This window comes from Thalassophryne amazonica, chromosome 7, assembly GCF_902500255.1.
Source record: "Thalassophryne amazonica chromosome 7, fThaAma1.1, whole genome shotgun sequence".
Lineage (NCBI taxonomy): Eukaryota > Metazoa > Chordata > Actinopteri > Batrachoidiformes > Batrachoididae > Thalassophryne > Thalassophryne amazonica.
In genome coordinates this window covers 62,003,536-62,017,012 of record NC_047109.1, presented here as the reverse complement: position 1 = coordinate 62,017,012, position 13,477 = coordinate 62,003,536, and the positions used below count along the sequence as shown (strand labels likewise).

The 13,477-nt window shown below is 41.1% G+C and overlaps 1 protein-coding gene across 3 annotated transcripts in view; it reads right to left on the bottom strand.

Moving 5' to 3' along the window:
* The window catches only part of LOC117514026 (glucocorticoid-induced transcript 1 protein), a 114,636-nt gene that overhangs the window by 25,127 nt on the left and 76,032 nt on the right, over window positions 1-13,477 (bottom strand). For 2 of the 3 annotated variants that reach the window (XM_034174308.1, XM_034174306.1), the window contains exon 4: window positions 2,908-3,036. In XM_034174308.1, coding sequence (XP_034030199.1) covers window positions 2,908-3,036 — 129 coding nt within the window. The remainder of the gene's footprint in view (window positions 1-2,907; window positions 3,037-13,477) is intronic. The other variant, XM_034174307.1, reaches the window with a different exon arrangement.

Here is a 13,477-nt window from a genome sequence, read left to right as displayed (position 1 = left end):
TTATGGAGGTGAGTTCAACCAAAATATGTATTTAGGTGTTTAACTAAGATAATCATGAGTCTTTAATGTGAGTTTTATTTTAAAAAAAACGTGTTGCTGTTAGGGTTGCGTGTCATGAACCGCTTATTTTCGGGTATCCTTGAAAAATGATTCGATCCATCGACATCAATAGCCTTTTTGCTTAATGATTCCCTTATTGGTCCTATAGAGTGGCCATTGTTTTTGGGGGCGTTTGTCAGGAAAATGTTCATTTTGCTACACTGATTACAGACCCTGCAGCGGGTCTGTATAATCAACCGTTTCTGCAGCGCGGTTTTGCTTTGAACCTTGAACCAATGAAGCAGTGCTTTGATCTTCGATTTGTTGGTTCTTTGTTTTATTTCGCTTTATCTTAATTTTTCCCTGCTAAAACCCTAAAGAAAATATGTCTGTGAATAATATTTAAAAACGGGGCCGATGCTAACGCGTCAGCATGTGTATGGCATTTTCAATGTTAAAGTTAGCATTAAGCTGAGCCATTATCAAGCCATGAATAAATTGTACCTGTAGTGATGCAGCTTAGATAAAAGTTCCAAAACGAGTGTGCATTTTATGATAAAAGCATAGATTTTGGTACCGATTTAACCAAAGGTATTCCAACTAAAACTGGATATTGGGCCATCATGAGTTCTCACCTATGGCAACTATTTTTCAAAATGAAAAGTGAAAACATATCAATGTACAGTACTATTTGTTTGATCATAAAGGAGTATCTGTGAGTGAATGTTATGGATTTATGGGGGAAAACAGCTAAAAGGATAACAAAAATAAGCAAGATGGACAGATAAACATGCAATGGACAACATAATGTGCATTATTTAATGCAGTATGGACAAGAGGAAACATCAGATGGACACAGATTACTGACCCACGGTGTTGGAAGCTATAATAAAATGTGACTGTTTTTTGGGGGGGGGGGGGGGGGGCATTATAAACTTCTGCTTCTGCCCACACCCTTTCATCTGTTATGAGTTTTGTTCTATATGTTTTTAATTTTGTTTTTCTCTTGATTCGTTTTGTAAATGAGAGATTTTGTTCGTGCGTGCGTGCTGAATAAAACCATTTATTCATTTTTTTATTTTTGCTGTAGCTTTTAATTAGCTCTTAAGTTTAGGATTTTTGTGCATTGTTGCAATGTGCTTTTATCGTTGGAGTTTCTTTCGTGCATTGATTCCTCAAAAAGGCCTATATAAATAGTTATTGTCATTATCGTTATCAACACATTATTATTATTATTATTATTATTATTATTAAAAAATGCGTTATTTTTCGGTATACAAGTCACAGGACCTCCAAAACACCACCACCTCTTCTTCTGACTGCTCCCGTTAGGGGTCGCCACAGCAGAACCATCGTTTCCATCTTTGCTCTGTCGCACCAACCACCTGCATGTCCTCCCTCAGCACATCCATAAACCTCTTCTTCTCCTGCCTGGTGGCTCCATCCTCAGCATCCTTCTCCCTATATATCCTGTCTCACTCCTCTGCACATGTCCAAACCATCTGAATCTCACCTCTCTAACTTTGTCTCCAAGCCGTCCCACCTGGACTGCCCATCTGATATGTTCATTCCTAATCCTGTCCGCCCTTGTCACTCCCAAAAAGGATCGCAAAAAAAGGATCCTGTCTGTTTGTTAGTGCCATCGCCTCTAAGCCATACAACATAGCTGGTCTCATTACTGTCTTGTCGACTTTCTCCTTCACTCTTGCTGATATTCTTCAGTCACAAATCACTCCTGCCACCTTTCTCCACCCTGCCTGCACTCTCTTCTTCACATCTCTACCACACTCTCCATTACTTTGGACAGTTGACACCAAGTATTTAAACTCATCTACTTTCACCATCTACTTTCTACATCATCTACTTTCAGGTTGGACACATAAGAAATTATTAATAGTGACTGACCAGTATTTCACAGTTCCTCTGATCACGCCTCTTCGTCCTGGCACCGCTGCACTGTCGCGTCTTTTTCCACTGAGTCACACCTCGCTGCAGGTGTCATTTTCCAAGTGTAGAACACAGTTATGGGTAGTTGTTGGCGCTCTTTTTTCTTCTGGGCGAGAAGATTCTTATAAACAGACACACAGAACACAATGCGCGTGCTCTCCCTTTGCGGTGTCGCGACCGGCTGCTTGATGAGGCCGCGGAACACAATGCACTGTAAAAAAAAAAGCATGCAAAATTGGACTAAAAAAAATCCGCGAAACAACGAGGCCATGAAAGGTGAACCGCGTTATAGCGAGGGACCACTGTATTTATTTTAGGAGCAAAATGTGAATTAAAGGGTTGAAATACATTCTCGCACACGTGCGCCCGTTTTATTTTTTTTCCTCGCACAATCAAATTTTAGGCGCAATATGCGAGCAAAACGCTCGCACTGTACAGCCCTGACTACTGTAATAAAAAAAACTGTGATTTATACTCCGGAAAATACAATCAGTGGAACATGAAAAATTTAAACACAATCAATCAATTTATTTATTTGAAAGGGACCATGTGCAATTAAAACATAAATCAAACCATTCAAAGCACTGCACCAGAGTTAGTCTTAGGCTGCTTTGCATCTGCAGTCTCCAGTAGTATGGTTGGGACCCACTGGTATAGTATAGTGACAGCCTATAGCGTTAAAAACTATTAAGAAATATATTAAAATAATTATTGGGTGGGTGGGGGGAGGTTATAATTCATTCCGCCATTTTTACTCTTCAGTAATTGTGATGTGGTTAGTCAAGTGTGAATGTTTTTTTGCTTGGCTGCTTTGCTACCTTATTTCACTGCTGTATGGGTAAAATCTTACATCACCACCACTGGTAGGAGTTAAAGTTTTCACATGAGAAGACTATGCTGAGGCCTGCATGGATGACTCACCAGAGGTTGGCATGCAGTGCAGTGCTGGGCTTGTTGTGGAGGTGGCAGCAATGAGCTCTGCTCTCTGTCTTTGTTGTGCCTGGTAACTTGTTTGGTGCGCTGGAGTTGCAGTCTCAATTTAGCAATCTGCTGGAAGAGAAGTCAACATTTCTGTCAACATTTGAAATACAACTTTTCAAATCAGTTAAATTAATAAAGTCAGAACTGCTGTCCCAGATATTAACGGTTGTTGAATCTTACTGTTTATCTTCTGATTACAGTGGATTAAATGTAACCTAACCATGAAGACCAACAGGCAATCACAGTACAGTACACAGATGAATAACTACTGCATGTAAGACTCAGCTGGCATATGTGCTGCAATAAACTGAATCCATGGCTGTTTCTGCATGTGGGTTACTTAAAAAAGAAAAAAAGATTTCAGGATACCCTTTGTGAACACAACAGCCTCAGACGTACTATGCAGACAAAGGAGTGGTTTTAAGTGCTGACCTTGTAATCCTGGAAACGCAGTCAATAAAGAGACTCACTCACTTCTAGTTGTCCTCCCACACCTGTAATCACTAAGGTTAAGTGAGCTACAGGACACTTTGTTGTATTCAGACTAACTGCAGTACACAACAATGAGGCCATGCATTCCAAAGCACTATTATGGCTGTGTGACTGATCACTGGCCAAGGCCTAGAAAGCTAATTTTATTGAGCAAATGCAGGTGCACTGTATACCCACACTGGCACATAAATGTAGTTCATGAAATAGGATTCTATAGATCAAAGCTAACAGATCGCTCTGCTCTTCTTCAGTTCAAAACAGTTCAAAAACAATCCAATCCAAAATTGTTTGTGTACAGACTGCTGTCTGCTTTCCTCAGTCTAGCGAAAAATTTTGACAGAAATTTGTTAAGCTCTTCATCAGACAGCTGTTCTACCTCAGCTAGAGATGTCCTAGCAAATACTGCAAATGCCTCTAGACCAGTGATTCTCAACGAGCGTCAGGGGTGCCGTGGGCAATTATCAAATATCACCATTATCGCGTGTATGTGCTGTAATAGTGTGGCAGATGGTGTAATGCTCTTTTATTCCAGTAGATGGCAGCAAAGCGCGCAGGAGCGCTGAGCCGTGTGCCGACAAGGAGGCGTGATCGCCATTTTAATTCCGGGCAAGTTAGTGATTTGTGTGCAGAGAAGTTCACTTAGTCTCGTCAAGAAACAGGTGGAATATGCCGGAAAGCTGCGCATGTTGGCAAAGTCACAAACGGAGGAACAAGGGAGACAATATTTCCTTCCATAAGTAAGTGGGTTTGGTTATTCTTGTCACTTTGTCCGTGATATTTGGATGATAAACAGCTGTATGTCTCCTGCCGTACCTGTGTCGCCCGATGACACAGATCATTAATTTCACTTATGTCTAGTTGATATTTTCCACTGCTAGACCAATGTCTAGTTAAAATACTTGTCGTTAGTGACTAAAAATTGTTCGACAAGACTGGGGAGTTTTTTTTTTTTTTTTGCACCTTAAAATAATGAGATTAATGACCCGCGCTGTGCTGTCTCACACACAGAGATGTGCACACACACACCGCTGACTTCATGAATGAAACTCGGTCAATAAAGGATTATTGTGTAAAAATATATAGAAATGTATTGTAATGGTTTTAGGAGCCACGCTGCGTTGAACACAGCAGCAGCTCAGCCGCGCAGCGTAGCTTATCAGCGCAGATCCCTGTAACTTTCAACACTAATATTTGTGAATGTGTGTGTCAGAGTAAGTTTAATACTTTCCTGACATAATTTAATGTAATTTAATTTTACTGGCTCGATATCCAGGACAAAATGGCATTTTAACACGTATTTTGCGAGCATTTTTCTGAGTGTGTTCAGTCGGGAATCTCCATTGAAAATGCATTAACATCCGGGTACTTCGTCAATATTTTGCCCAGTTAGGAGGCGTCATGTCGCTGTCCATGAAGGGACGTTTTCGTTTAGTGTGCAGCAATGGGACTGCGCTCTCTAGTTCTTATATACAGCTCCACATGATTATAGTAAACTATGTTAAGTCATATCTGTACCACACGTGTTGCTAACGCACCGTGTAGAGACAGTCAAGTTAGTGGTGCGTGACACATGACAGTGGTGTGCCGCAGGATTTTGTAAATATAAAAAGGGTGCCGTGGCTCAAAAAAGGTTGAAAATCACTGCTCTAGACGGCTTACAGTGTACTGGATGTTTTTGTGTGTGTGTGTGTTAGAATAATGAGCACCGTCAATAATCTCGTTCAAATTGTAGTCTGCCACCAAAACAAATCCCACCATGTTTGTTTTTAAACTAAGTGCCATTGCTGTACGAAGGTGGCTGCAGTGTGCAATGGTGCAAAACGTATTAAACTAAAATTGCACAGTAAATGGAACCATAATTGCAAAGTAAATGGAACAAAATGGCAAATGGGATGATCCATATCACGTGACATACAAACCACCAATCAAATGGCAAGGATCTATTTAGGCTTTATATAAACCTACCACCTATACACGGCATAGGGCTCTCCCAAAGCAATGGAACAATGATGCTGCGCCATTATGCTGGTACTTGGAGCAGAAATGCGGATTTTCAAATTTGGGTTGTTCCCTCTCCAATTTCTATTGGTCACTGGATCCTAGATCTCTGGACCTAAATAAAAATTATTTAAATCTGTACATGGTCATTGGATCCATTTTCCAGGGTAATTATTTTTTCATGTTGTTACACGTTTTGGAACTTTCCCAGACCATAAGCACCGGTGGAATCCTCAGTCAGTCAGCTATGTGTGCATGTGAATGCTGCTTGTGAAAAACTGGGCTGCTGAGTGCAGCTTTTTCGCAAAAGGTGCACTGAGAAATCCACTGTACACCCTGTTGATGAACAGATGAAAACTCAGATCAAATCTGAATAAAGGCATTTTGAATAGTAAACTTGATTTGCTTAATGTGAGCGTCCTTTTGCTTCGTCTGTGAGATGGACAGTGGCGAGTGGCCCAAAATACAGTGCTGTGATTTTGTTTTGTTTTTTAAATACACAAACACACTGCTTCACTTTAATAAAGCAAGTCTATTTCAGATGATCAGTGGGAACCCTGTTTCTCTTAAAAAGCTTCATTTTACTCAGTTTGCCACTTTGGAAAGTTGTAGCTTCTGTTTCTACATTGATTAGTCCTTATACTGGTTATGCGCATGTTCCATGTCTTCTTACAGTGCTACATAAAGGCCTGGTGAATATACTACAGCATGTTTATCCATTTCCATGTGAACAAGGCCTTAGTTTGTAATTTTAGATAAGATGTAAAGATGATGCTGTAAGAAATGGCTTCCACTGGTATTTGAAAAGGCAAAATGCTAGACCTTCTAAATGAAAAAGGGCCATGGGGAGAGGGTAGCCCCACCCCCAAGCACCATCATGCCTTAAATTTCTGGGGAGAGCCCTGAGGTCAACAACACATACACAACGAATGACAAGACAAAGCTATTCACTGTGTATTACTGCACTGTAATTTCTCAATGTTGTGAATATGTAATTTCATCATGTATGAGAACTGGGTCATAAATCTGAATTACTTATGGAAGATCACTTTGCAAGCAGCTCTTCATCTCTGAAGGAACAGAGTTTCGAAGATGTGCTTTTGTGGGGAGTTTTTTTTTTTGTAAGGTTTTAAATGTTATAGCTGGTGGTTAATGTAAGACATCTGTGTATGTTTACATTGGAAAGACAAAACATCTGAGAAGGTCTACATCTATTCTATTGCAACCACTAGATTTTTAAGAAACCCAAGTTATCCTGGCTTGTTTGCTGAGTGAATGTTGAAGTGGTCACTATGTGTGTTCCACTTCTCTCACAAATAGGCCACAAAGGTCCAGCCAAAAGGGAAACAGGGGGAAGGAGGTGGTTATAGATAGACTACAGTCTGTCATGCAAGGAACTTAAAAGCTCAGTGTTGGCATCTGGTGCGCTAACAATCCAAGCAGACAGTTGTGGAAACCAAAGTTAAGCCACACAACATCTGAAATGCTTTCAGAAATAAAACAGTGTCCTGGTCAGAGTTATTGAATCTGAAGTACATACTAGAAAATATGTTCAGAAATAAATACCCATAAACAATTTAGCATAATCAGAATATTTCCTCAAATATATACTTACTGAACAACAGCAACAACAAAAGAAACGCTGTCATATGATGAAATTTAAAAATGCAAAGTTTACATGTGACAGCCATTACTGTCCTTTGATGAATTTACAGCAAATCATTACTTTTACAGCCAATTTTTTTTTTTGGGGGGGGGGGGGGGGGGGGGTACATTCATTTTCAATACCCACTTACTCCAATCAAAGCTTTTCTGCAAATGGGATAGGGCGATGGCACCTTATTGAAGGGAGGATGGATGGCATCATGTATAGGGATGGGTATTGATAAGATTTTATTGATATCAATGCCATTATTGATTCCCTTATAAATAACTCTTGTGAATTTTCTGTGTGCTAAAAGTAGGCTTTACAGGTTTCTCTGTCAACAACATTTTATTGAGTCTCAAAGTAAATAATTATGAAATTGGTCAGTGGATCCTTGATCGCTGGACATAAAATAAATAAAATCTGTACATGGTCACTGGATCCTAGATCTCTGGACATAAATAAACAAAATCTGTAGTTTTTGTCAAATTATTTCCTTTCAGGTATTAATGAGACAAATGTAACTCCACTCTCCAGAACTTCAACTCTTGCAGCCTGCTGCACTGCACGTCAACATCAATGTAATTCAAAAAAGAACAGAGGATATCTTATTTTGGGAGAAAAAAAAAAGACAGATTTGGTCTTTTGTAGTTTGTTGTCTGTATTACAATGTCTGGAAAGAGGTGTCATTTGATTTAAAATGGCAATTCGCTTTGAAGTTATTAATTCCAACCGAAATCTATTTTTCCACTGTACCAGGAGGACAATTCTCGTTTCTTGCCCAGAACAAGAGTCCCAGTTAATGACTTTAATCTGCACAAAAGTGACTGATGATTGACATCTTTAAATGGCTTTGAGAGGGGTTAATGAAGAATTTGCGGATCTGCCGCTTCTGAAAAGTAGCGAAACACAGAACCAGTGAAGCAGCGGGTCACAGTGCTGCAGAAGCGTAGAGAAATGATCATTGTCCTGATAAACACCCTCAAAAACAATGGCCGCTCCGGCGTAATGTGAACTGAAGAGGCGATAAGGGACGTTAAGCAAAAAGGCTATTGATGTCGGTGGATCGAATCATTTCTTAATGATTCTTAACAGGAACAGGTTTTCAATACCCATCCATAGTCACGTATCGTGAGATTTGGGCAAACAATCTCCTTCCCTCAGGAGGGGCATTGAAGATGGGTTGTGGCTGGGTATTCCAGCATGACAATGACCCAAAACACACAGCCAGGGCAACTAAGGAGTGGCTCCGTAAAAAGCATTTCAAGATCCTGGAGTGGCCAAGCCAGTCTCCAGACCTGAACTCACAGAAAATCTTTGGAGGGAGCTGAAACTCAAAACCTGAAAGATCTGGAGATGATCTGTATGGAGGAGTGGACCAAAATCCCTGCTGAAGTGTGACCAAACTTGGTCAAGAACTACAGGAAATGACTGAACTCTGTAATTGCAAACAAAGGTTTCTGTACCAAATATTAAGGTCTGTTTTTCTATTGCATCAAATACTTATTTCATGCAATAAAATGCAAATTAATTATTTAAAAATCATGCAATGTGATTTTCAGATTTTTTTTTTTTGATTCTGTCTCTCACAGTTGAAGCGTACCTACAATAAAAATGATAGACCTCTCCATTCTTTGTAGGTGGGAAAACTTGCAAAATCGACAGTGGATCAAATACTTACACTGTATATGACAGAGAGGTTATATTTACACACAAACGAAAACAGGCTGGCCTTTGTAGCTAGCTAGGCCAGCCACTGTTGTCACGGTGCCACTCTACTCTGGTTGGCTGTCACCCCCATCACTGTCCAACGTCTGTGTTTCAAGAATGTTCCCTATGAATTTGAAGACTCTGGCAGTAACAGGACTGGACTCATGCTGAGCATGGACAGAGGGGCAGACGGACGCAAAGTCTTAATACCTGATGGCCATATTTGATGGTCTCGGGTAAAAATGGTTCATATGCATTTATTAAGCATTTTAAATTACTGTATGTACTTAAAAGTCAGAGGTAGCAATAACTGACCAGGGCTGTATATACAGTAGTGTTCAGAATAATAGTAGTGCTATGTGACTAAAAAGATTAATCCAGTATATTTCTTATTGTTACATGGGAAACAAGGTACCAGTAGATTCAGTAGATTCTTACAAATCCAACAAGAAAAAAAAAGTAGAAAAGGGGTATTCACAATAATAGTAGTGTGGCATTCAGTCGGTGAGTTTGTCAATTTTGTGGAACAAACAGGTGTGAATCAAGTGTCCCCTATCTAAGGATGAAGCCAGCACCTGTTGAACAAGCTTTTCTCTTTGAAAGCCTGAGGAAAATGGGACATCTAAGACACTGTTCAGAAGAACAGCGTATAGTTTGATTAGAAAGTTGATTGGAGAGGGGAAAACATACGCAGGTGCAAAAAATGATAGGCTGTTCATCTACAATGATCTCCAAAGCTTTAAAATGGACACACACAAAAACAGAGACGCATGGAAGAAAATGGAAAACAACCATCAAAATGGATAGAAGAATAACCAGAATGGCAAAGGCTCACCCATTGATCAGATCCAGGATGATTAAAGACAGTCTGGAGGTACCTGTAAGTGCTGTGACAGTTAGAAGACACCTATGTGAAGCTAATTTATTTGCAAGAATCTTGTTGTGTGGGCCACTGAAGAGGAGGTACTGCTGGCCCACCACCACAAGATGGCGCCCTGCTTGAAGTGCGGGCTTCAAGCACGAGAGGGCGTCGGAGCAACCGGGAGTGACAGCTGTCACTCATCATCCGTACCAGCTGTCACTCATCCACTACACATCACCACCACCATAAAGGCCGGACTGCAACTCCACCTCCCCGCCGAGAAATCAGCTACCATTCAGGTAACTTCTCTGCTGAATCTGAAGACCTTGTGTAATAGTCTGATCTCATTTGCAGCCGTTTTCCTGTGACGGTGTCCTTATCTGCGGTATTGGCGTTTGGTGTGGACTGCGACGGCTTCGCCTCACAACCCAAACCAGATAAGTGGTTTCACAGGAGCTGTACGAGTATGTGATTGGAGGTGGAGGTGCTCCCTCCTAACTAAACACTGACTGTGGGATTACTGAGTGTGCGAACTCACACTCATCAGTACTGTCTCTGTTCTCTGCCAGCAGTACCGAGTCTGACTGCTGAAGACAGTGGCCACCTGGGGCGCAGGGCTTGGCGGCTCCGGTGTTCTTCAGATCCGTTGGTGGTGGAAGCTGTGTGGGATCCGGCTCTTCTCTCGCCAGACGTCTTCTATCGTCGAGCCTGCCCACACGTCACTTTGTGTATAATTGACATTCCACCATATTGTTATTGTCTGTACTTCGTTGTGCGATTCACAACATTAAATTGTTACTTTTTGGCTTATCCATTGTCCGTTCATTAACGTCCCCTGTTGTGGGTCCGTGTCACAACACTTTCACAACAAATCTCCCACAAAGTCCCTCTGTTAAATAAAAGACGTGCAGAAGAGGTCACAATTTGCTAAAGAACACATCAACTGGCGTAAAGAGAAATGGAGGAATATTTTGTGGACTGATGAGAGTAAAATTGTTCTTTTTGGGTCCACGAGCCGCAGACAGTTTGTGAGACGACCCCCAAACTCTGAATTCAAGCCACAGTTCACAGTGAAGACAGTGAAGCATGGTGGTGCAAGCATCATGATATGGGCATGTTTCTCCTACTATGGTGTTGGGCCTGTATATCGCATACCAGGTATCATGGATCAGTTTGGACATGTCAAAATACTTGAAGAGGTCATGTTGCCTTATGCTGAAGAGGACATGCCCTTGAAATGGGTGTTTCAACAAGACAATGACCCCAAGCACACTAGTAAACCAGCAAAATCTTGGTTCCAAACCCACAAAATTAATGCCTCACAGATGTGAAGAAATCATGAAAAACTGTGGTTATACAACTAAATACTAGTTTAGTGATTCACAGGATTGCTAAAAAAGCAGTTTGAACATAATAATTTTGAGTTTGTAGTGTCAACAGCAGATGCTACTATTATTGTGAACACCCCCTTTTCTACTTTTTTTTTTACTAATAGCCCAATTTCATAGCCTTAGGAGTGTGCATATCATGAATGCTTGGTCTTGTTGGATTTGTGAGAATCTACTGGTACCTTGTTTCCCATGTAACAATAAGAAATCAAACTCAAAACCTGGATTAATCTTTTTAGTCACATAGCACTACTATTATTCTGAACACTACTGTATAGAGGGTTTTCATGTGACGTATCGGTCACGTCATTTTGTGTCCCGCGGCCATTCTGGATTACGACGTGGTGGCCACTGTGATACGCTACGTGCATTTGGCGAACAATTGCAGAAGCTTCAACGTCGGTGTGAAGAAGCCTCACGGCACCGTGGCGCTGAGAAAGATCCGCCGCTAACAGAAATCCACTGTTACCAGAATTTTATCTTATTTTATTAGGCAATAAAATTATATAAGAATACATAAAAATACCGCTGAGGATAACACAAGAATGCTTCCAATACGGATGCTTATTTACACTGTGGTCCTCGAGCACCGAGCTGCTGATCCGCAAGCTGCCCTTCCAGCGCCTGATGAGAGAAATCACTCAGGACTTCAAGACGACCTCCGCTTTCAGAGCTCCGCTGTGATGCTCTGCAGGAGGCCGGTGAGGCTGACCTGGTTGGCAGCTTCCTAGTTCACAATATCGCAGTGTGACACTGTCGGCCAGTTTGTTACATCGCCACTAAATTCATACGGATCCACTGAACCAACTGCTACACATCGATCATGATAAATAGCTTTATCTCAAGGATTTAAAGCATTGTAATAACCGTACAATCTCTCCAATTTTCTATCACGCGCCAGCCTCCTTGTAATCCAGAATGGAGACGGCACCTGTCCTGCAGCAAATCGGTCATGTGATTGAAAACCCTCTATAGAATATGATAAACTGAATATAAAGAAAGTTCTAAAGTTTCAATTTGAGTAAATAAAAGTTAAGACAGAATAGCCAGTCTGGTCAAACAGAGTACTGCCAGAGTGCTAAAACTAGAATGCCTTAATATCAGCTGGGTTTTTACAGAGGACAAAGTGCTTGTTTCACCAACGTCTTCATCCTCTCACACAGCTATGTAGACAGCAGTGATTGAGCTGCGTCACTGCAGCTGCTTCCGTTCACAGATCAAAAGACCACTGCTGGTGGTGGTGGTGGGGTGGGGGATGCTCTGCAGAGCTACAGAACCACTTTACTATCTGTTTAGATTATTTTTCTGTTACAGTATATAGCTAATTGTGCTGCTGTAGTATAGAACCATATTTAAATTTCAGTGATTATTTGAGAAGGTAAAACACAGCACAAGTTACACCTTCTCAAACACTTCAGTGCAGGTGCACAAACACTATTCTACAAATCAAAAACTGAGAAAATCTGCAGCTGTTTGGCCACAGTTGCTGCAGTGAATATGGTGCAAAATATATTAACACACCCACACATAAAAAGTTGAAGTCATGTCCAGCATGTCCACACTAAAACCTTCAAAATTAGTGCATTACTTTAAAACATATATCTGATATTTTCACTTTATAAAACTTCAGACATGACAATTTAAATAACTTACAACTGTATGCCTCTGGATGACGTGGATGATATTGAAAGCGTATCAGTATGGGGTCAAAAGAAATGAGCTTTTTTCTTTTCTGTGACTAGTTCTCCTTTGCCTGCAGAGGATAGAGCGGTCTCTCCTGAAACGAGCTCACCTCTGTTTGCAGAGGATAGAACTGCACATCTACTAAAAAACATTTAACAGAAAATCCAACACATCCACCAGCAACTCTCCCCCCTTTCCGCTCCAAACCCACCCCTCCCATGTCCTCCTGTCCTATCCCATCTATTCTCTACATTTACCCTCCCTACAGTCAACCAAATCTCCACACTTATTCAAAAATCTAAATCTTCTTCCTGTCAACTTGACCCACTCCCCACTGTCCTTGTTAAAGCTTCTCTTCCTGTGTTGTCCCCTCTCATCACTACCATAATCCATGCCTCCCTCACCTCTGGAACTGTACCACCTTCACTCAAGACTGCCGCTGTCACTCCTGTCCTCAAAGAACCTGGTTCCGATCTGTCTGACCTCAATAATTTTCGCCCCATTTCAAATCTTCCTTTCATCTCAAAACTTCTTGAAAAATCTGTTGCCGCTCAACTACAAACCCACCTTTCCTCCAATAACTTGTATGAAAAATTTCAATCTGGCTTCCGTTCCCTCCATAGTACTGAAACTGTTCTTCTTAAAATTACCAATAACCTGCTCCTCTCTGCTGACTCTGGTTCACTATCCATCCTCCTTCTGCTAGATCTCAGTTCAGCCTTTGACACCATC